Source organism: Mastomys coucha, unplaced genomic scaffold (genome assembly GCF_008632895.1).
Source record: "Mastomys coucha isolate ucsf_1 unplaced genomic scaffold, UCSF_Mcou_1 pScaffold16, whole genome shotgun sequence".
Lineage (NCBI taxonomy): Eukaryota > Metazoa > Chordata > Mammalia > Rodentia > Muridae > Mastomys > Mastomys coucha.
In genome coordinates, this window is record NW_022196898.1 from 79,582,810 (window position 1) to 79,607,569 (window position 24,760).

The 24,760-nt window shown below is 38.4% G+C and overlaps 1 protein-coding gene across 3 annotated transcripts in view; it reads left to right on the forward strand.

Annotated features, from left to right (window-relative positions):
* The window catches only part of Dkk2 (dickkopf WNT signaling pathway inhibitor 2), a 93,598-nt gene extending 71,534 nt beyond the window's left edge, over positions 1-22,064 (forward strand). For 2 of the 3 annotated variants that reach the window (XM_031375549.1, XM_031375548.1), the window contains exons 2-4: positions 17,357-17,507; positions 18,627-18,782; positions 19,697-22,064. In XM_031375549.1, the coding sequence (XP_031231409.1) occupies positions 17,357-17,507; positions 18,627-18,782; positions 19,697-19,947 (558 nt within the window). In that variant the 3' untranslated portion in view covers positions 19,948-22,064. Of the gene's footprint in view, positions 1-5,184; positions 5,865-15,849; positions 16,056-17,356; positions 17,508-18,626; positions 18,783-19,696 lie in introns of those variants that run through there. The other variant, XM_031375550.1, reaches the window with a different exon arrangement.
* Positions 22,065-24,760: the final 2,696 nt, after the last annotated feature.

Consider the following 24,760-nt stretch of genomic DNA (forward strand, 5'->3'; position numbering starts at 1 on the left):
CTCCCTCTTTCTCCTCCAAAGTGACAGGGTTTTTATGCATTCCATGAGAGGATTATTAAGGATGTCTCAGTAGTGCCTGGGTTATAAATCTACACAAGGTCAGTATATTGACTCTTCCCGGTGTTCTATTGGCCTCTCTGGAGGCACTAACTCTCCCTTAATTATCTTTACTGCTTCTGACATTAAGATTTTATGAAAATCATCAATGGATCCCACTGATTAGGAGTGTGTATGTTTCCCCTTTAGCTGGTTGGGAATTCGATCTAAAAGGATTGAGGAATACACGCTAGCCTATCAAGTCTCTCTCTTTGTCTCTCTCTCTCTCTTTGTCTCTCTCTCTCTCTCTCTCTCTCTCTCTCTCACAGTCTCTCTCTCTCCTTCTCTCTCTGCTTCTTTCTCTCTTTCTGTTTCTCTTTAAGTCTCTGTGTGTGTCTTTTTCTTTTTCTTTCTCTCTGTCTCTATCCCTTTGTCTCTGTCTCTCTGTATTTCTCTGTGTCTCTGTTTTGAGATATAGGATCATAAAGTTTCCCAGGCTGGCCTTGAATTTAGTCTGTAACCAAAGCAGGTTTTGAATTGCTAATCCTCCTGCCTCAGAATCTAGAATAACTATGATTACAGGCCCTGGCCTCTAGGCATAATTTAGAATGTCAGTTTCTACCCCCAGCTAACTCATAGCTACCTGTGCACAGTAGAATGTAAACTTTCCAGAGTATAAACTTGTATAAAATCCAAAATCTTTCTACCTGGTACAGGCTGTAAGATGTTACCTTCCCTTCTACTTAAGTAGATGATGAGGCCAAGGGACAATTCTGATTTTGTATTCCTAGGACACTGCCCAGACTCTGTGTGTAGGGATTGTGTAATGTGAGATATGTATGGAATTGGTTGCTTCTCGGTTAATATTAGATTTTTGTCTATATTTACAAAACTTGTTTTGTTTTTTGATGAAAATTTCTAGCAAGCACAAAAGTATAGGATAGAATATATTTGAAGCCCCACATAATGACCCTGTCTTTGACCAATTTTTAGCGCAAACCTAGTCTTGTTGCATCCATATTCTCCAACTGCTTCTTGCTTCCCAGGGAGAAAAACAAATGCAATAAATAAAATATATTATACCTCTCCTATTATTTCCTCCAGACATACTTCAGCCATTACTTTAGCAGAAGCAAATTTTGAAAAGATAACAAAACATCACTATCAAAATTAAGATCAAGAAGTCTTTCATGGGCTTCTACATTTGGGAAAGAAAAGTTTTTCACATGTTAGAAAATCACAAAAGAAAAATGATTATAATCAACATTTGTAATTTTTAATAAAGACTAGAGATTATTATTTATTCTTCTATAAAGCACACACACAATAAAATGTCCAGGAAAGTTGTGAAATCATTTTGGGGAAAGCACATCTGCAAAATATCCAAGACTTGCTATTGTCAAGGTCTCATGGAAATATGAGCAGTCTCTGAAGTAAGGCTCTGGACTGGAGAATCTCTTAAAACGAGAAGGACTGGCCTGTTAGATGGTGGATTTCAGGATCTGTGACTGGGCTGAGGTTACATATAGAGTTATGGAACTCTAGTACGAAATAGGAAAACCTTGTTGCTACCACACCCAGGTTGTGCACCCAAATTCCCAGACAATTTCTCTATTATTTTCAGTTAAACTTGTCTTCAATGAAAACCATACCATTCTATCACTCCAAACATGTTTTCTGCCTTAGAATGAGTCTGAACTGAAGATTCAGAGTTGAGTCAGCCAGATGGTGGTATGTGGGTACGTTGCTACTCCATCTGTGTACATGCAAGAATGTTTTTTAATATCTAACCTTGGAGGGATCCCACTGTAGACATGACAAGATGACATACATGGATGCTAAAGTTCCTGAAGTTCTGCAAACATGTGTTGGTAGTTTGTGACAGATAATTAATTTGTTGGTATTAACTCTGAAGATACAAAGCTCTATGTACAGTTGCTATTAAATGTTAATTATTATTTTATAATAAGTAACAGGCTGATTACACCTTGAAATGATCATTCTGTGAGCCTGTTTTGAAATAGTCTCATTTTGTCCCAGTATAATTTCCAGAAAGCAAGACCAGACTTTCTAAAAACAGGTTTGTAAATATTTATTAATGCTTCTATATAAGAAAGACATTCTAATGTTTCTTGGAAGCACAGTATGCAAAGTGTAATGATTTTTGATATGTCAGTAATGAAAGGACAGCTCCAGTTCTCATTGCTGAGATGAGCAGTCTGTTTCAAGGGCCTGCTCCTGGCATTTCAATGCATCCTATTTCTGACCCCAGGCAGCATTTGATCACTGTGTATAGTGCTGTGCTCCGTGAGGGCAGATGAAAAGCAGTTCACGAGCAGATTGTTATGCTTTTGATCTATTCTCAGACAGGAGCCTGGCTAGTGTTGGGTTTTATAATAAAAAAAAATCACTTCAACTAATCTTAGTGTGGAAACAACTTGACTTGTTTGTGTGAATGAAGTTCTGGTGATCACAGTTAAACCCAGGAAATGTTGCAGTCAGATGTAATCCATCCTGTCTGATACCTGCTGTGCCCAGGTGTAGCTGTGTTGTTCCTCTTCCTACAGAATAAAAGAATCCCACACTTCAGTCTATTCTGTGCAACTAGAATGCAAGGATCCTTACAAGTGTACAGCCTTCTCCAAACAGACCAGCGTAAGAAACCTAGAAGGCAGTGTTCTTATTTCTTGTCCCTTTGCCCAGCAGTCTCACAGTATTTTTGTGCAACTATCAAATATGAACTCAGACAAAGCTGAAAATGATCTTTTGTAAATTGCTGTATATTGTTAAATTTAAAAGCAGAACATGAAACATTCTGTGAATTTTTTTTAAATTCCAATAAATATGGGCATGATTATGGAAGTTAAGGGCATATGAACAAGAATTATAGACAACGTCTGAAAAGCATTTTGTTCAAAACCTATAAACACTATGTGTTTGTTGAAAGCCGACACACAAATAAGATTAACCTAATTTAATGTGTTTGGTAAAGAATTCTGTTTAGCTCAACTTGTTACTATCATAACTAGTCATTATGTGGAGATTTTGGTGGTTGCAAAAGTGAATACCTGGAGAGTGTCCTTCTGTTTCGTACTGACTTCTAAGTTGTTGTAACTAAGGTATCTCAACACACTAGGTCTCTTAATACCACTGAGATTTTCTAAGTTTGTATAGCATTAAGATGCTTAAAGATGCTAGCATGGGTTACTTTCTTCCCTGCAAACCAATCCGCAATACGATTTGTAGGAGCTCACTAGGAAACTATCACATGTGACACACAATTGAAAGACAATGTTTGGAGGCAGAAGCAAAGAAGCCATGGAAAAAAGCATTAGGATTGGGAAGTAACCAGCTCCCACATCCAAGAATTATTCATTGTGAGTGTTCCAACCTAGCAAAAATTCTTAAACATTTCCAGAGGACAATTAGGAAAGAGATCAAAGACAGTCCCTGCAGTGGATAACTATCAGGGCATCATTGCTCCTCTGACAGAGACAATATACAGCTACTTGGAAATGAAGGGCCCTGCTTTTCATTGTAGATAATGTATACATGAAAAAGAAGATGAATATAAGGTAAGGTATTGATGGCAGCACCCAAGTGGGGGCTGGTTAGTCGCTTGGAGAGAGACTTGTGGCCAAATTCCTAGCCATAAAATGTCACATTATCCAACTTCCTTTATTCATAAAACAGCATCTTATATGACAGCTTTAGTAGGGTTTGACTGGCTTTCAAAACCAATATGAAAATACTTACAAAGCCATCATTATTATTTAAGCTTTATCTTATTATCATACCTGGTTGATTATAAGTATTTTTGTCAATTTAATTCCATAAATTTTCTATCATTGTTACAAAAAAAAATCAACTCAAGAGAAGACATGATAAAAGATGCTAATGCATTCCAAATATTATGTTCTTACTCAAGAATATAGAGAAGGTAGACAGAGGACTCAACAGGGCATGCTCTGTGCCCTGGTAGAGTTAGCGCATACAGATAAGTGCCCTATATCAGAGCTAGAAATGTCAACTCTATCTTAACCTGTGGTGGCTAATCAACCTGGAAAGCTGTCCCAAAGTGAAATAAGGTGATGTAGTCTTAGAGTGATGACATAGAAATACCTTGATAATGAATCAGGGTGGAGAAGAGCAGACTTGGCAGAGGGAAAAAGTTTCCAAGGGTTGGGGCTGGCTGGAGGATGTGCATGTAGGCAAGTTCAGCTGGAATTCATGACACAAAATGTAAAGTTGTAGATACAAAATAGATTTTTTTTTTACCAAGCCAAGATAAGAAATTTTAATTTTCTGGTAATCTTAATTGTAATATAGCTTCCTTCTTCTTTGGTTGAAATGATCAAACAATACCAGGAAGATTTTGTAGCACATTCTAAATATTTTTGGTCACATTTGCATGAGGTGCAGAGTTTGTTTTTGTTGTTGTTGCTTTTTTTGTTTTTGTTTGTTTTTGTTTTTGTTTTTTTTTTGTTAGTGAAAGATTTTAGAATGACCCTAGCATCACCCTAGCATCATTGTTTAAAAATGTCATTACCCCTTTTCATGAGCCTCCTATGAATAAGACTGGCATTCTGCATGTGTTGAGGCAATACAGACTCACCCCAATTCCAGGGGAACTCTTGTTTTCTTAGCTGCCCTCTGCTGTCCTGTGCTCACATTTTAAAACCCCATATATTTGCAAGGCCTGCTAGAATGTAAGGTCAGACACGGAGGTGCTGAAAAGAGTCCAATGCCACTATGTCTGGGGATCTTTAGAAATGCACAGGAACCCACAAATAGAAGCAGCCAAAGTACAGAAGAGCATACTCTTTGCACAGGCAGAAAGAGCCAACTGAATGGAAGGAAAATGACTGGAACCCAAAACATGATTTTTTTTTTGTTTTAATCTGGTAACAAATATTCTGACCCTCTTTCCTCTACTGGGAATGCTTGGGTCACCACACCAAAGCAGATGCACTAGGATGCGGGTGGTGTGTGAGGGACCAATGTCTTCAGTATGTTCTCTTTGGGATTACTAACACATTAAGTATATCATCGTAAGATGTACCACATTTCTGAGACTGATATTTGAACACTAGGGTCACAAAGAAAATCAAAACATCCATCATCTGGCTTATAATTTCCTTCCTTTCCTAAGCTTTCGCAAGAACAGTTTGATAGAAATTGATGCTAACCCAATGGATGATGTCTTTATACCACATTGTTCTGGAGACATCTCTTGGCCCATGTGGGTGACCTTTTTCAGTTTTCTATACAGTAAGAATTTAAATTGGTTCATGGGGTATGAGGCTGAGAACTAAGTCCATATGTATACCAAGATACCGTGATACTGTTTCTTTTTTATTTTTGGAAATGTGCTTTATTTTAATAAATAACATGTGGTGATATTACTGTTATTATCAGAAACTAAAAGTAAAGCTATTCGTCAATCTAAGGCATTTCCACTCAGTCATCTTAAAAATGTCTCAAATAAACGAGTGACCTTGGCCACTGTCAAATTTCATCTGTCAGAAAGTCAAGTACTCCTCCACTGGGAGACTTTTACCACAGCGCAAAGCTAACACTCTGAAATTGCTTCAAACCTGCCTCATTGTCTTGGATTTTGGAACTCAGAAATGGTTCAGTTGACTATATAAGTGTACTTGGCATGTCTTGTGCGTACATTGCTATGTGAGTTCTGAGCTGCCTTATCAACAGGACAATCCAAACAGCAGAGAGCAAACCACAGGTCGAGGACACAGAGGCCCGGTTAACAAGTTACACAGGACGAACTGGGGAAAACACGCTGTGTTCTGTAGCTACCACGAACGCAGGTATCGGGGCTGAAACTGTGAAGAAGGAGGCTGGTAAAATTCTTCTCATATGAGATAGCTTCTGTTTCTTTGTCTTCAAATAGGCAAGTGGCTTATTCTAGTCTTTTGTTCTGTGACTTGATAGAACAAGGTAGCTGCATGCTCTATACCTTGGCTAGAAATAGCATAGTTCTGGTTCAATTAATTTTTCCCAGACTTCCCTGTGATTGTGGACCACAGGCTTGTCCAATGTGTGTAATAAAAGGTCTCTCAGTCCATGCTGTCTGATGATAGCTGTAGAGTACAGCTCTTGCTGTCACCCTCTGTATAGACATTGGGTCAGCTTTTGCTGATAAGGATTGCCTCTCTACACTGCCACACTTGACAGGATAAACACTCTCACTCACCGCTCTAAGCCCTCATAGGAGGAACAGCTTATAGCTTTCAAGCAATCTTTACTCAGTAGCATTCTTCAGCAGATGTAGAAAGCTCTTGTGCTGCAGAATGAACACTAAGGTAGATATTGTGCTGGGTTTTCTTTTCATCTTTTTGATGAGAAATGAGCAGCCTTTCAATTTTTATCTGACTTTATCAGCTGTTTCCTTAAAATCAGAATAAAATGTAGCCAGTGGCTACTTGACTTAGTCTGGCCTTACTCCCGGAGGAAATGAAGGAGAATTCAATAAGAGGAGAGAGCTGCTGCCATTTGACTTCTCTAGAACAAGTGAAATCAGCCAAGATAATAACAAACATTAGCCCAGTTGAGTAATTGTTAGAGGAATGCATTGTGGGTATGTATGCATGTGATAATATGTTTTTGAATGCTTAATTGATAGTCTTATTGTTCCAAGAAGGTGAAACTTATTAATTTACTCAAAACACTTTGCTTGCAGCCTTGGATTAAGAAAAATGGTTCTTAAAACAAAAATATAAGGCATAACTTAACAGTAAATAAAAAACTGTTTTGAATCTTGAAATACTATCTCTTTAAAAGTTACATTAATTTTAATTAGATATTCATGTATCTAGTGCAAATTATAAAATATCTTTAAAGGATTACACATAACCCAAATTTTCTTCTTTCTTCTATTCTCAATAATAACCTTGTCTATCTTTTCCTGTGTAAAATATATATTTCCTGAGATAGCTTGCTACAATTTCTAGACATACTCACATGTTCATGGACATAATTACATGTACAGCCACATCAATATTATGCCATCATTTTCTTAATTAATGATAATATTGCAAACATTTGGTCACCCACTCACATGACATCTAAGTTACCAAGTATTTGTATTTTGAAAACAAATATTTATCAATGTTGACCTGTTTTATAATCATAAAAGTCTTTCTAAAGCAGTAAGTTGCAAGTATTTGTTTTTGCTTCTACCTAAATATCAACTTGTAAATATGAATATATCTTTCATTGAGAAATTGAAAGCTGAGAACATGTTTACGAACATAAACTAATGGGAGCTCACATTTATTTGTCTTTGATACATTGTATGGGGATAAAAGCTATTTGTTTTGTGGATACCCTCAGGATATAAAATGCAAAGGAAGCTGCATAGTAACCTGCTGCCACAGGGCACAGGTGTATACCACATGAGGGTATGGAATGATGCAACAATAATGGATGTGCTGACAGCTGAGTCCACCCTGCATCCTTCCCAATGCATGGCGCGTGTGTGCTTCTCTTCTTTCACTCTTCATAGAGCTCTAGAAGTTCTCAAGTTCTCCCTCAAGCACAGTGGATGAGTACTAGGAATGGAGATGAATCTTTCTGGAAATAGCTGTTGCCAACGGGTTGGTTCCCTAGATTTTGTTGTTGCCATGGACACAGTCTCCACTTAGACCCTTGTCTGTGTGGAGAAGGTATTGCGTCCACAACTTGTCTAGTTTACCATCATCTGTGTGATACTTGCAAAGGAAACATCTTTGATCTTAGCAACATCTCCAAAACCATGCCTCCTTATATTCCCATATTGTGTGTTTACCAGAGCAGAATTTATGAAAAGACAGATTGCTGGATCACATCCAATCTTATGTAAATAGAATGTGTAAGGGGGAAGTCTGTGAGTAAGTATTCTTAAAGAGAATCTATGGAATGTTTATGATGAAATAAGCAAGTAAGCACAGCTAGAGGAAAGAACATATGTCCATTTTATCAAGGGACTAATGAAACTCACTCACCAATCCTAGAGCCACATAACAAATTCATCTGGAGGTGTAACTCAAGTAGTACAATTATAAAATCTGCCTTACCATCGTATATTTCTAAAGACATGAAATTGGGTAAATTTCTAAGACTGTGATGAGATTTTTTTTTAAATTATTGAGATCAACCCTAAATTATGAAGAAAACATAAAGTTGAGCATTTTATTCCTCTGTTTAAGTTTAGATAATTATACCCAGTCAGTTACCGGGTTTCAAAGGACTTGACCATAAAACCACCAAATCCACAGGACTCTTATCACTAGCGCAAATGCTGAAACACTGCTTATGGCCACAGATAGGTGCAGTTTCACTCTATATTTTAAAGGAGGTCGAATGGCCAATCATAATAAGGGGAGTAAGGATGACAAACATAGAAATAGTAAAGATCCAGGTAAACCACATCCCTTACTTAGGTTCCCAAAAGTTCTGACCAGATGGAAAAGTTAGCTCTCCCATTCACCCTATGATGGGTGATGTAAGCCACAATTAAGAACATGGGCTTGAAAGCATGTTCAGGAAAGCTTAGAATCTCCCTTATGTTTAAAAGCACAACAGGCAGCTAAGAAATGTTGGAGGTGGAGAGTAACCTTCCCCAGGAAGAGCACACCAATTCATTATCCAACACCAACTGGTCAACCCTGAAAACATATGAGTAACTCTATTCAGACTGAGCAGGCTGTATTTAGGATATATGTATATACACGTACATATATCCCTGTAATAATCATTGATGACAAAGGAAGCCTGGATTTGAAGGAGAGCAGGGAGAGTTATATTCAGGGTGCTGGAGGGAGGGGAGGGGAAATGATATAATTTTATTATAATCTCAAATATAAAAGTAATTTTAGGAAAAGGACAGGGTGGGGCATACACAGCCAGAGATTACCTACCCTTTCTTGTATAAAATTAACTTTTTTCCTCTTGGGACTTGGTAGGACTTGCTGAATTAACTGGGGGGAACTACTACATTTCTGGCTAATAAAAGAAATCTATCCTTCTTAATTTTTAACCCAGGAAACACTAACAGGTATTCCCTTGCCTTTTAACTTTTGTATCAAAACTCAATTTCATGTCTTTTCTTTAAAATAAACATGTGTAATGGAATAAACAGCACAAGTTATTTTTTTAAATGAAGTAATGTTTATTCATAAAATGAATAATTTTTTGCATGCTTATTTTTAAGTAATTCTAGGTTACTTATAATGGTTGTTACAAAGCTCTCTGTAACAATTGTTATACTTTACTAGGGTGGGAATAATATCAAAAAAGTCTGTACCTGTTTGGAAAGATGTAAATAAAAACATAATTTTGAATTTTACTTATTCATGTCCATGGCTGTACCACACTTATATGTGGAGATTTAATTCACTTGTACAAGTTACTTCCATCAATGGTTGTGAACAGTTTTGAAGAAGTTGAAGTTGTAATCTTGTTTGAACACTAACAAAATGGGCCAATGAAAGATCACCTATATACTTGTAATGAGTAAGGCATGCATTTTCTCCCATCCCAAGTCTAGATTTGAGCCTTTATGTTGCAGAACTGAGGACAAGAGGAAAATTAATCTGGGTATAAAGAGCCTATAATAGTTAACAAAGGTGTACAATGAAATACAACATGACATACACTAATGTCATATTCTTAGGAGAAGGAATTTACTCATGAAATTGCTTGCTAAATTGGAATCATAGTGTTTTAGAAAATCATACTAGAAGTTGAGTAGAATATGATTGGGAAAGCAATATTAATAAAAATGAGGGCTGATGAAGAAGCAAAAGAAAATGAGTTAATTAGGCCACAAGACTCATTATGTACAAGTTCAATGATTTTTAGGCAAAATATTATCTAATAATAAATAATATAATTTTGAATTGAATTTTGGAGACTTCCATTGATTTTTATCGTTCAACAGGCAAAAGCTGAGGACATAGTGAGATGTCTCATCAGGTAAAGGCATTTGGTATGTAAACATGAGAAGCTGAGTTCAGCCCCTTGAATATGTAAAGGTGGATGGAGATTAAAACTCCATAAACTTGTCCTCTGAACTTCACACACATACACAAGTTATTTTCTATTCTTCTTAGGAAGCTAAATTTAATGTAGATTAAATTCAGCTTTTTTTTTTTCGAGACAGGGTTTCTCTGTGTAGCCTTGGCTGTTCTGGAACTCACTCTTAGGCCAGGCTGGCCTCCAACTCAGAAATCCGCCTGCCTCTGCCTCCCAAGAGCTGGGATTAAAGGCGCGCGCCACCACTGCCCCACAGATTCAGACACGTTGATTCCATGGCTGTTGTGTTGTTGGTTAATTGTTTTTCATTTTTTTCTCTTCTTATTGTGATGATAATTACATCATTTCTCTATGTCCTCTCCTCCTTCCAAATATCTCCTTTTACCCTTCCTTTCTTTCAAATTCGTGACCTCCTTTTATTGTTTTATTACTTTTATTACTGTTATGTGCATATGTGTAAATGTATATGCATATATGTCCATAAATATAACATACTCAGTCTGGATTATGCTCCTGTACACTGCATGCTTTCCGGTGTGATCAGTTGGTATTAAGTATTTAGTTGGGAAAGACTATTTCTTCTACTCTGAGCATTCCTGAGTTGCCTGTGGTTACCCTGTGTAAGGTTGAAACTTCATGGTCTTTCCCCTTTCTCCTTTGGCAAGTTTATTGTCCTTATCCAGCTCATATTTAGGTAGTCAAATTGGTGAGACTTTGTGAGTGCAGCTCCAAATCCTCAGATAGAAGTGTAGTCTTCATCCTCGCCATGAAAACTTTTCTTTTTTTATAATAGATGGAGGGCATTACAGAAACCTACTACCAACCAAAACACATAGTCGTGTGGCCCAGTGCTGATAAGAATACATACCTACAAAACAACTCCTGAACCCACTGCTCAAGGAACATTGAGGAAGAGTGGCAGAAGAGAATGTAAAAGCCAGAGGGTGAGAGGATTTGCTGTGAGACTGTGTCTCCTAGTAATGTCAGAAGCACAAATTATTTTAGTCACATTAGCTTCCATATCTTAATATCCATGAACTTTCTTTCTGAAGTTGCCTAAGGTTACATCTGAGTTGATGACCTTTTAATGCCTTATAGATGAAAATATAGGCAAAATTCTTGAACATTTTTACATCATGTATTTGTGGGTGTGTCTGTGGGGGGTGGTGAGAGCACACATGCTATAGGATCTCATAGTCCAGACACTGGCTTTGAATTTATTGTTTAGTCAAGGTTGTTCTTGAATTTGGAATCCTCTTGTCTTGCCTCCTTACTGCTAGGATTATAGACCTAAAGCGCCTGCTTAAAGTTTTGGTCTGAATTTTAATACTCTGTCTTCAAATCTTATATTCTTTATGTTATCATTGATTTTGTAAAAATATTTATTATTTATTTATTTATTTATTTATTTATTCACTATTTGTGGAACTGGGTATATATGTGCCATATTTATATGTATATGTGGAGGTCAGAGGACACGTTGAGGGAGTCTGTGCTCTTTTACCATTAGGAGTGGAGTCCAGGTTATCAGTCTTGGTGGCCAGCACCTTCATAGGCTGAGACATCTTCCTGGCCCTTATCCACAATTCTTAAGTAAAATCATGAAAAATCTGGAAGCGAAACATTAAATGTTGTGATAATGACTTTGGCATTTCAAACTTTGACTCAATGTAATCCACAGAATTTAATTGAAATAGAAATATTCATGGAAAAATTCACCAAAATCAATTTCATGATGAAAATGATTTTATATTTATTTTGCCATATTAAATTACTGTAAAGTCAATGTTACAAAATATTTACCATTAAGCATCATATTAACCAAACAACCATGTTTACACAGATGTTAAATGTGAAAAGGTATGCACATTTTTGTCAAAAACATCCTTAGAGTGTCAGCAAAACACTTGCATTTCACAAATCTAGCTCTTAAGAGTACCTGGGAAATAATTCATAATCAGTCCACAAAGACATAGTAATTGTTGAGTCAATAGGCAAGTTTTAAGGAACCAAAGAGTTCATATCCTGCACACCATGAGAACATGAACTTTTTCTCTCAAATTTACTATAGCTTATTCCTCCCAGCCTCGTCCTTAAAGATGCTTTGCCATCGTGGACAAAGATGATGAGTACTCTCACATAGCCAGACTGAGGTATTGAATACACAGCATTCCCATGATGCAATTCTCATGTGCAGTTTTGAAATGCATGCCTTTGGAGCGGCATGCCTTATGTTCTCGAGGAAATACAAGTCTACCAGCTAGAGTGTCAAAACTTGGGAAATTAAATCTCTCCTCTGAGGAGTTAGGATAAGGCTGTGGTTTCCTAAATGTGATAGCCAGCCTGGCTCTGCTTTGACATCAGAGCCCCAAGATATGTTCCTGTCCCCAGCCGTTCACTGTTAAGTCCTCTATCAACCCATTTTTTTTTTCATTTGCACAGCTGGCTTGTCCCCTCTCAGCCCCACAGGCTGTCTTCTGCCTGCCCAGCTGATGAGGTTTTCCTGGCTCCAGCCAACTTCCGTGCTTGTTACAAACAGTGCTCAGGGGGACAATGGATTGTCTAGATTAAAACAACAACAAAAGTAGGTCGATCTTGCAAGAATCTGGATGGGTGGCCAGCCCCACCACATGAGTAATGTGTGATGTTTCTGTCTCTTTCTCTCCCCACCCCCATCATCAAAGAGGAAAAAATATCATTCTTTTGAGAATGTGGAAGGTTTGGATGTGTCCAAAGGGTCTATTTATTGGTTAGTGTTGTAGTGAAACCTCAAGGAATATTCCTTATGATCCTAGGGAACTGATGAAATGGCTGCATTTCATTCTGCTTGAATCCTCAGAATTCTACTTGTCATTATCTGCATGGCAGGCTTCTGCTCCTAATTCTGATTGACACTCAGTTAAAACTGTTGTCAAGAGTTGCAATCCTTGTCATACCTTTGTCTGGGTTTCCGGCCAGGTTTTTGTCCTTACACGACTATGCCAGGACAGGCTGTTGGCATTAGAAAGATCTGGGCAAACTTTACTTTTCTAAACTGTGGATTCAGCACAGAGGTCACCAGTGAACAACCTTGCTCAGTATACTCAAAATCCTGTGCCACTGATTACATTATGTATTTCGAAAAGTTACTTCATGTCTCTTCCTCATTTCATTGCAAAAACTGTAAATAACGATTCTAAGCTAGCACAGTGGAAATGAACTTGCATTCTTTTGTCTTCCTTCCTTCCTTCCTTCCTTCCTTCCTTCCTTCCTTCCTTCCTTCTTGCATTCTTCACTTTATATCCCAATTACAGATTCTCTCCTCCTTGTCCCCCCTCACAGTCCTTTACACCTCCCCTGGGTGACGCCCCTGGGGTATCAACCCACCCTGGCACATAGGGACTTCACACTCTTTATACTATAAAAAAATGTTGATTTCTGATAGACTGCAAGCTATATCCAATGTCCTCTCTCTCTCTCTCTCTCTCTCTCTCTCTCTCTCTCTCTCTCTCTCTCTCTCTCTCATCTCTATCTCTATCTCTCTCTCACTCCCTCACCTGCTCCTGGCATGGTGATAATGAATACTAATTTAGCAATTTATAGAAGAAACAACTATTTTTAGAATGAGGGGTTAAGTTAAGACAAATACCTTTTTTTTTAACCTGATTCTGGACAGCTCTCATATTTATGGCTAATCACCTCCTATTAGGTGTCCCTAATTTGGATTACAACCATGCCTGAGTCTGGATAGTGAGTGATTATAGATGTTGATAAAATGAGACTTTTAATCAGTTCTGGGAGATTTAGTAGATGGAGAATACAGGTCTCATTCTAATTTCTACACTTGGTCATTGGCTTTCCACCAGACTGTTCCTGGTCTTCACACACAAGTATCTCTTCTCCAAAAACCAAACCAGCAAAGCCATAAACTGACCCTGCTGTCAACCATTGCCTAAGATACATATCAGCCTTTTACTTTTAAATCTCTAAAACAGTACTGGGTGAGCATGTTATTAATGTGAAGTTAAAACTTTGGCTAAGTCTTTCAAACTTACTTTATGTTTGCCATGAAGCAATCATCACACGAGAACCAAGTAAGAGCCTTTTGAGACCAAGGTAATTGGGAAATAAAGATCTTTCCTGTGAAATTTTTATCTATGTGAATTTTTCTCACCAGAAGTCCATTCATTCATGTCTATGCCCACTTCTTCAGGGCCTCATGTAGGCCCTATCGCTGTCTGCCTGTCTCTCCTTGTTCTCCTACCATGATACAACTTAATCATAGAAAAACAAACAGAAAAGAACATCAATGAAATGGGAAGTGGCCAAGCCCTCATTTAGTGTTAAAATAACTTGTCTTGAATTCGTTACTGAAGTGGGACATGTCAATGACAAACCATAGGGATCAGGCCCTTTATTTTCTTATGTTTTGTTTTCTTGATAATGATTAGGCTAAAAAGATTTTATGCCTCAGTAAGTCTGTGTTGAGTATGCTAAATTTTTTAAGGCAAGGCATGTCTCCAAATATCACTTGCTTCTCTCAAACCTAATTTATTCAATTTATTGTGTCCTTTCTTGAAAATATTTATGGAGTACATACATGTTCATATGTTAGACTTTATAGAGTTGCTGAAGCCAAAAGTTTTATAAGCTTAAGAGAAGCCATGTTTGTATTTAAAATTATTAAACTCTACTTTCAAATTTCCAATCTATTCCTTCTAGAATTTTTTGCATGGACACTGAGTCCCAAGCACACAATGTTTGTTTGTAACATTTCATGCTAAAAGTACATTCTGCCTTTGCCTGTGCTAGTTCTACTTTAAAGAAAGGAAATAATATACAGGAGCATAATAAAACTATATGTCCAATCATATAGTTTGTTTTAGATAAAAATGAGAGCTTAATCTCATTTTTCAATTTGAGACGGCAATTTTGTCCATACCACTTTATTTTTTCATAAACTTCATTACAAAACAACTTGCAAATCAAAAAAAAAAAAATCACACGCCAAAATTAACCAGACCCATCTCTGTAAACTTCTATACAGTTAGAATAGCCGTTCAGATGAACCATACTTTTTGTCTCACAGCATGTACATCCATTATCTCCAAATTCCAATAACTGAGGATGAGGACAACGGTGTCCTTTTGGAAATTTTTCCTGTATAAATAACCTACGTTTAGCAATCAGCTTGATTCTCCAATTTAGTCTCTTCTGTAGGAATGGAAGCTCATGCCACTTCTATTCAGAATGGACTGAGAATTTGCTGAGTGGTAAGCACGAGGTTTTTAGGTAGTACATGTTTGTTTCTGTTGGGAAAACACGTCCTATTTTTGAGGGAGGGAAGATGTGTAAGACATCAAATGTTTCTTGCAAAACAATTTGACGAAATGAATGTAAATGAATCAGAAACATGTGACTTGTGTTTCAATGAAAATGAATGGGCTTAAATAGGAAGAAGGAAACTGCTCAAGGGGGAAAGAGTGTGGCAAGGAGGGAAGTGACACTCTTGTTTGTTTTCATCAGTGCTGGGTTCTTGAAAAACAGCCGGCTGCTGTGAATTCAGCTTCATTTGGATTCTCAAAAGTCCACTTAGGAAACCATGAAGTGGACAAAGAATGCAAATTCATCTTGTGTATGTGCAGAGCATTGCCACTGTGCAGGCATTGAAAGTCGCCCTCACAGTGAAGTTAATGGTTCCCAGTGCTCTTCTTTCAAGGGTAAATAAGACATTGTAATGATGTCAAAATCTATTTGCCCCCAGGCTCACACATACATTTCATCTCTTCTTCTTTCTAGTTGAAGAGGATGAAACATACCTGGTAAACATGTGGCCGAGAGAAAAGAAAAAGAGGGCGAGGGAGAAGGACAGAGAGAGAGACAGAGAGACAGAGGGAGACAGAGAGAAAAAGAGAGTCAGAGACAGAGAGAACAACAGCGAGAAAAGGAGAAAAGTCATAAGCCATGTGTGGTGTCAGGACATCAAGTGGGATTTCATAATGAAGGTATCCAAACTAAATTATTTTAGAGACACATTTTATCCAGTTTCATCTTTATATCATTTATGCACACTTCAAAGCAAAGATCAATCAGAGCTTTAAAAAATGTGATTTGCATTTGTAGTTAAAACTTAGTGGATCACTCTGAATATATGAAAAAATAAAGTAGAACAAAAGATGGTTGGCCTGGTAATGCTTGTTTATAATCCCAGTTAAAGACAGAGGCAGGAGAATTGTTACAAGTTTAAGAATCAAGACCAATTTGGTTCATGTGGTGAGTTCCAGCAAACATAGGCTACATAATTAGGCCTTGTTTCAAAAATAAAAATAAAAGCAGAGGGCCTAATACAATGCTTTAAATCTAATTGTGCTGTGTGACATTACAGTCTTTGAATAGATACATGCCAAATGATCCAAGAACTCCAAAAGGCAAGACATATAGAACCAGAGTCCATATTTTACTTTTATCTTTTGAGTTACTATAAAACACATCTTAGATAATTTTAAAGACTTACTGCTGGGTAGAGAAATATAATAATATAGTGTTTTCTGAACAAACTGATAGCATAGCTCCTGAGAGAAGGTTGTGTGAGCAGTGACTCTTCGGACTTTGTGAAAACTGTGGAGAACCCAAGTCCAGCATCTCTCTGGTTATGCAAAGCCCACTGATGCTCTGTAGAGGAAGGCAGGATGAAGGCAACGTCCTTTGTTCTGTTTGGGGAAATGTCATTGTTTTGTGTGCCTATCAAGTTGTTTCTCAAATTATTCTAGCAGAGTTGTCCCTTCTCTTTTCACAGACAGAGATTGTGAGAAGTTTTTTTCTTATCTAATTGGGCAGCTAACACATTTTAACTTCCAGAACAATCATTGGCCCCTTTTACTGTCCCTTCAGTAGCAGGTAAGAATGGAGTGGTAAGGCTGCTCTTGTGTTTGGCCTTTAGTGGTAATACAGCAGTCACCAATGTGGCAGCCGCTGTCATTCTTACAGCAGGGACCTATCAGTATGAACTATAACTCCTACCTCCAACATAGGCCAATGAAAATGTATGGACAATGTTAATTTCATGGTGCTTTTTCCTTTCAAGTTTATTGCCAGTTTCATCTTTGTCACCATCAAAATCCAATACTTACAAAGCCATCAGCTAAGGGTCACCCAGAGAACCATGTGTTCAGAATGACCCGCAATGGTGAATTTGAGTCAGGCACTTCGAATATGACTTAGTTTCCACTCGGGTTTGCTCCTCCGTGCTTTCTCGGTGTCCCAAGACCTCACCCATTGCTTTCTGTGCTGTTCCATCTGACCACAGGCCTACCCTTGCAGCAGTGATAAGGAATGTGAGGTTGGAAGATACTGTCACAGTCCCCACCAAGGATCATCAGCCTGCATGGTCTGCCGGAGGAAAAAGAAGCGATGCCACAGAGATGGGATGTGTTGCCCTGGTACCCGCTGCAATAATGGTAAGAGAGCTACCAGGCGTTAACAGGCCTCTCTTTCTTAAAAACCCATATGGAAAGGTGTTTACTGCTTTTTTATCCCGGCTCCTGAATTATAAGCCTTTTAATATTTGGGAGGGTTTGGATCTTGGTTTGTGTGCTATGAGAGACCAGAGTCACCTTCCAAACCTTAGGTTTCCTTGCATCTGGCCACTTTCTAGACTATGTTCTACATTGATTAAGGCTATTGCAAAATTGAAATGTTACATTCTAAAATCACTGAATGTGTTGTTTATTAAACATACAAATGCCAAGATAGGCAGTACAGTTGTGAGTCCATTGACTAGGGTCATAAGAGTTTGTGTTATAGTTATTATATTCAAGATGTTCTGGCTCAGCCTTACTAGGTGAGGGGGGTGACTGGCCCTCCAAGTACAAAGGACTCTCACCTGTAGCTTGTCTCCACTCAACCCTAATGAAATGATAGGCAGACATTTATTAAGCCTTAATAGTGAACTGGCAGTCACATATAACACATGGTTAAGAAATTGTAGAAAGCAGTTAGAAGCCTAAGTATAGTCATGAAAAACCAACTTATTGTCATGCCTACTCTGGCCTCTAGGCAGAAACCTGCTGTAAGAACCACAAAGGAACTGAAGGGAAGAAGAAAGGTCTCGCACTGCTTGAGAAGTGTGTAAGCCCAACTGAGATTGTTTTGTTCATGAACAAAATTGATCCTGGGCAGGTATCTTGCCAGATTACTTAAAAAACAACAACAACAAAAACAACCAAACAACCAAACAACCCCCCCCCCCCCAAAAAACAGACATGACTTAATTTTTTACAATGTCACTACTCTAAGCTCTTTGCCTCTATTTACAACAATTCAATGATATTAATTCTGTTTTTATTTCTATTTTGTTGTTGTTTGCATAGTATCATTTGATCTTGAAAGAGGTAAAATTCAGATCTAGAAAGTTTGGCTGCAGACCCAAAGTGTTCTATCAATAAGTTAGTACTCTAATAAGTAATAGAGATACATAGCAGGTAGATTAGGAAACAGACACATGAAAGTCTTCCTTACATAGGAAGAACATGCCAGGCTATAGAGTTAAACTGATCTGTTTACATCCCTATTTGCAGGCATCTGTATCCCAGTCACCGAGAGCATCCTCACCCCACATATACCAGCTCTGGATGGCACTAGGCATAGAGATCGCAACCATGGCCACTATTCTAACCATGACCTGGGATGGCAGAATCTAGGAAGACCACATTCCAAGATGCCTCATATAAAAGGTAGGTTACCACTTGCCCTTCCATGGTTGTCTACTTTTTTTCTCTCATAAAGAAGTAAAAGAAATCAGCGATAATTCATTTTGGCTCTATGAATCCATTATTAAAATGTTCACCAATGGTCAATAAATACTCATTTAAATAGAGTATATTGATTTTTAATTTTGAAAAATGATAGAGATTTCATAGAATTGCTAGAAAGTATATATTTATGACCTTCCACTCCATTTTCTAAGCACCCCACTCAGAAAAATATCTAAAGTAATACTATAGTTTGGGGAGTTGACTCCATGGGTAAAGTGCTCGCCATGCAATCATGAGGACAGGAGTTCCAATCCTCCTCACTCTGTAAATGCTGGGTGGAGCATGGCAATTTACCTGTGACTCCAGCCTCAGAAGAAAGACATGAGATCCCCCAGAGAAAGTTGGCTAGCAAGCCTAGCCATACCAGTTAGCTCTAGGTTTGCTTGAGTGATTCTGGCTCAAACACTAAGGTGGGACAGTGATAGAGGATGATTTCCAATACAATCTGGTCTTTCAGATTACACATGTACTTGCACACACACACACATACTCCCACAGAAGAAAAAAGCATGCATATATGCACACGCACACACACGCACACACACACACACAAACACACAGAGAGAAATAGGAAAAAAGTAGACTGTGATGAACTAAAGATGAACACAGTTATTCTGTTCATTGAATTGCATATTCAGATGGTAGATAATGGAAAAAGACAAAGGCAAACTTTTGAGTGTAAAGAGAGAACAAACATACAAATCTAAGACATTTCATCATCAGTGACAGTATAATGCAGGAGAATGTAACTGAAAGTATTTTCTGTGACTCTGATTGTAAAGTACATATTGTTCTCAAGAACCCTTGTAACCGGTTGGCCTTGTTTTCTGTAGGACATGAAGGAGACCCCTGCCTGCGGTCATCAGACTGCATTGATGGGTTTTGTTGTGCTCGCCACTTCTGGACCAAAATCTGCAAACCCGTGCTCCATCAGGGGGAAGTCTGTACCAAACAGCGCAAGAAGGGTTCACATGGGCTGGAGATCTTCCAGAGGTGTGACTGTGCAAAGGGCCTGTCCTGCAAAGTGTGGAAAGATGCCACCTACTCTTCCAAAGCCAGACTCCATGTGTGCCAGAAGATCTGATAAACACTGGAAGAGTCATCACTAACAGACTGTGAATTTGTGTATTTAATGCATTATGGCATGATGGGAAACCCAGATTGGAATGCCAAAGAATGAGGAATATGGAAAGAATGTGGATCAGAAGAGGGCAGGACTGAATTAAGTAGAGTCAGTAACAACCAAAGCACTACCAGTGTTTCCATTATGTGCCTCATCTATGTAAATAATGTACACATTTGTGAAAATGCTATTATTAAAAGAAAGCACACCATGAAAATTACTGACGAATACCATGTGATTTTCCAAGAGTCTGGCTTGAGCTGGAGGGGACATTTCCTCAGATTGGCAATGGCTATAAAAATAACTTAAAGCCACATTTCTACTCAAAGCTGTAGTTCAATAAATTACGCTCACTCTCCCTTGACATAAGAAAATCTCTAAAACACGGGGGAAGCTGAAGAACAGGGAATGAAAATATTCAGCATGGTTAATCACATCACAAAACTCACCTTTGATTTTTCTCAAATAAAGGCCTTGGTAGACAAGAGGAAAAGGCAGTCAGTATTTTAAATCACTTCAAGATACTGGTATATCATTTAGGCATTAGAAAAAGGTAAACAACCAGTAGTCATGGCCAAGTGGTTAAGGTAATGGGCTAGAAAAGGGTAAACGTGTCTCTTAAGCCACTCATTTGTTTCAAAAACCTAATTTCACCTGAATTAATAAAGACATATGTAAGACAAAAGCAGATTCTGCATTATGAAGGAATGACATTGCCAATATGATGTCCACTCAAGCTGGAGCCATTAATCGTGTCTAGTGCAATATAAGCACAGGGCAGAATTTTCACAGATTACAAAACCATTAAAGATGTCTGACACATGAGAAGAACTGAATAATGGAGTGAGCACTGTTTGCCACCATTTTCACATACCCTACATGTGGTATACTGATAAGTATACTTATCCTTGCACAGCTGGAGACCAATAGGGTGATGCAGACACTTGGGACATGAGTGATATCTATACCATGTAGAACACAACAGGGAAGTCGGTGAGACCTTGTCATTTGTCCAGGCTTTAGGGTCCCATGTCTGAAGCACAGGCTTGATGGCCATGATTGCCATCAGTGGCTCCAGAAGCAAAGTTGAAGCTCTCCATGAGATTTGCCCTCATGTGGGTAAGCTTGGTACAGTGCAGCTTGCCCTCCCCAGCCTCAACATATTTCATGGTTTTGAGGCTGTAAAATAATCTCAATATGATCTTACAAGGTGGGTTCCCTTAAGCCAGGTGATATGAGAGGAAGCAATCTCCTCCCTAAGCTTTAGAGTGATGATGTCATCAGAAGTTTGTGTACTAACCTCTCGATGGAGTATGTCATTGCCAAAGACATAGTTCCTATTTTCTGAAACTATTCAAATTTAAAAAGTAGTAACATATCTCTAATCTGTAGAAATTCCCTGAAATCATTTCACTATGTTCTGATTAAACACATTTCTGAATACTACATCTAGAGCATAAAGGACAAAAATAAAAAGAAAGAAAAAATGAAAAAGAAAGAAAGGCAGACAGACAGGAAGAAAGGAAGGAAGGAAGGAAGGAAGTGAAGAAGGAAGGAAGGGAGGAAGGAAGGGAGGGAGGGAGGAAAGCTAAACCTGCTGTTGCTTATGCTCTTATAGACCACACATCACTTTTGTGTCTGACTTACATCCCATCTACAATCTCAAAGTCCAGTCCAACAAGAGTTTCAGCTTCCAACACACATTTTTGTCAGGATGATGGTGGTTTGTGCTCTGCATGTGTTTGCTAGAGGAGAACTCATAAGCTAATTTACCCAAGAGCAAACCCTGTGGTTTAAGCTTTGTGATGTGAAAATGAAGCATTTTGGTCAGAATTTACTACTTAACAACGACACCTACCACCTAGTTTTCACATTATTCCCCTTATATTCACCCTCTCAAAAGTTATTATTTGAGATAATTTATTTACAGGAAATGTTAATGAGATGTATTTTCTTATAGAGATGTTTCTTACAGAAAGCTTTGTAGCAGAATATATTTGCAGCTGTCAACTTTGTAATTTAGGGGAAATGTATAATAAGATAAAATATATTAAATTTTTCTCTTTCAAAAAGTTGAATGCAAAGTGCCCTGTGTCTTCTTCCGTGGTAAGAAGTGCTCACAAAGTCTTAAGTTTTTAAGATTTACACAGGATTCGGCATTAGTCTTCAGCCTGATGGGAATCATCTGGATATCAGCACCGGTGAGGTGACCCAGCACACTGTCACCAAGACAACTCATTGTGTGACAGAATGGTTGTAATTGCAATTAATAAAGTTAAATCAGCACATTTCCTCTTCTGATTTCCACCCACTGATTCTTGCTTTGCCTTAAGGAATCTGGTGAAATAAGAGGTCTCCACAAAGGTTCCAAAAAAAGAAAAAATGTTTTCCAAAACACTTGAAGGTAGGACTATCTTATTCATGATGCTCTCTCTGGGAGAAATTCCCCCAAATGGAGATCTAGCAGGTTTAGTGGGTTTGCTCATTTGCACATTCTATGAGATCACTACTGTTAGGTTTCAGACCTTGGACAAATGCTTGAGGTACCTATTTAATGTATCAAAGCAGTTACCAGCAGCCAGATCTTCCCTGCATCCCTCTGGCCCTACCTGTTACAAGGTATTCCTGGCTGGCATACTCCACCCCACGTCATACTCTGACTCTGTGCCAGTCTGCTCTTCCTTATGTAATTCAACCAACCATTTTGGTTATTTGTTCTCTGGATTTCCTGGATGCTGGCCCTCCCTTTCCTACCCCCCTCTACTTCCCACATGGCTCAGGGTCATGTTCACTCTCAACTCTCCCAGATGTCCCTGACTCTGACTATGCTCTTCCACACATCTATGATAAATGCTCTCCTCCCCCATAACTAGGGGAAAACATTTCCTTTACTTGTTTGTTTGTTTGTTTGTTTTATTCAGGTACAAGTAGTCATAATTATGACAGGAAATGAATCCATTTTGGGGTCTGAATAACCCTAATCTACTTCCTGACAAGTTGGTTTTTCTTTTGCTTTCTGAGCACTAAGGTCAGGAGTGTTTGACTGATAGTTTGCAGCATGAGGCCAGCTTGGTGTAAAAAACCGTGTATAGAAATACAAAAAGCAGATATTCCATGACAAGGTGGGATGGATCACTTGTAGCCATTATAGCTTAACAATGCCAGAAGAGTCCCGAGGCTCCAGGAAAGAGGTAAAGATCCCTGAAGTACGGCTGAAAAGTTCCACATCATTTTAATCGGTCACTTAGGGTATTCCTAGTAATTATTACCTCAAATTGAGACCATTTGTATTTCCTCGTGAAAATGTATTTTTAGACTCTAACACTCAAATGAGTGACTTTTTTTTCTTTTCTACTGCACAAAGTAATATGCTTTGAAAAAGGACAAGTGTCCTCTTTTCTCTCTTTGAGCCAAAAAGTACCTAACTGTGCCCTCTATCAATTGTGTTTCTTTCTTCCTGAAAATTCAGGCTAATTAAGAACAAAGATCTTTTGAAAGGCCTGTTGACCAACCTATACCCTATTGTAAGTGAAATTAATAGTAGAGTCTATAGCTTTCATTTATGGAGAAGGATCTTTCAGCAAACTAAGCACTAGTGTGAGGCTGTGAATGTGGGGAAGTGAACTACATCAGTCCTGGGCTGTATGTTCATTCCTTTCAAATGCAGACATGCACCAGCAGAAGAGAGTGACACACCTCCTTTCAGAGTTAGTGTCAAAGGTGAAGAAGGAGTGACAAATATGTTATGCATTTCCCTGTCTAAAATTTTATTCAAATTTCCTGCAAACCGGACAACTCATATCACAGAAGTGAGTAAGGGATGAAATTACTTGACTCCATATTAAATGAGTGTTCAATTTATACAATAAGACTCTCCTCTCCAATATACCATTCCCCACTGCATTTCATTGTAGAAAACCATTCCTATATTATGAAAATTGTGGTTTTAAACTAAAATGTAACTTGCTATCTACCAATGCAGTACCTTGGCTTGCTTTGTGACTTGAGTCTCAGCCAAGATCCATGTGTAAGCAACTTGATCCCCTGAGAGGCAGTACTGGATGGTAGTGTGAATCTTTTAAGAAGGGATGGGCCTAGGGAGTCACTGGATAATATGTAGCATACATTTTTTTTGCAACCCACTTTTAATAAAATTTCAAACCTCTCCTCTAGCCCACCACCCAGCAGAGGTGGTGGAGGAGAAAAGTTATTAGGATATGGGGGAAGTGGACATGTTCAGCAATAGTTCTTTGTGGGTGAGTTTGATATTCTTTGGCAGCAATTCAGTCCTGTAGCAAACACCAAATACATCTTAGCAGCTGCAGACGAGTCCTCTAAGCAGGCAGATGCCAGGCACGAACCAGCAGCTACAGTCCAGTCCTTTCAGCAAGTAGACACCAGGCAGCTGCAGTTCAATCCTGAAGAAACTGACAGGCTCACCAACTAGCCTGAGATGAGGCTGCAGAAGTGTCAAGCTGCCGCAGGAACCTCACATGCAGTTCTTGGGCGAGTTTTTCCTCAATGGCAGTATTATCACAAGTTGAGCTCAACAATGCCATGTAAGGTGAACCAATAAGTGTTGTTAGCAAAGAATAATGAGGCAAAGCATGTCAAACCAAGACTCGGTGCTTGTCTCCCGCTGTCTGTGGGGTCACATTAATACTCCTTCATCAAGCATCCTTTTGCCTGCTTGCTATATGCAAACATCCTTTCACCTGTGTCTGCTTCAGGAAGACAGACTTTCACGTCTCTGCTTTAGCAAGACATTCTTTCA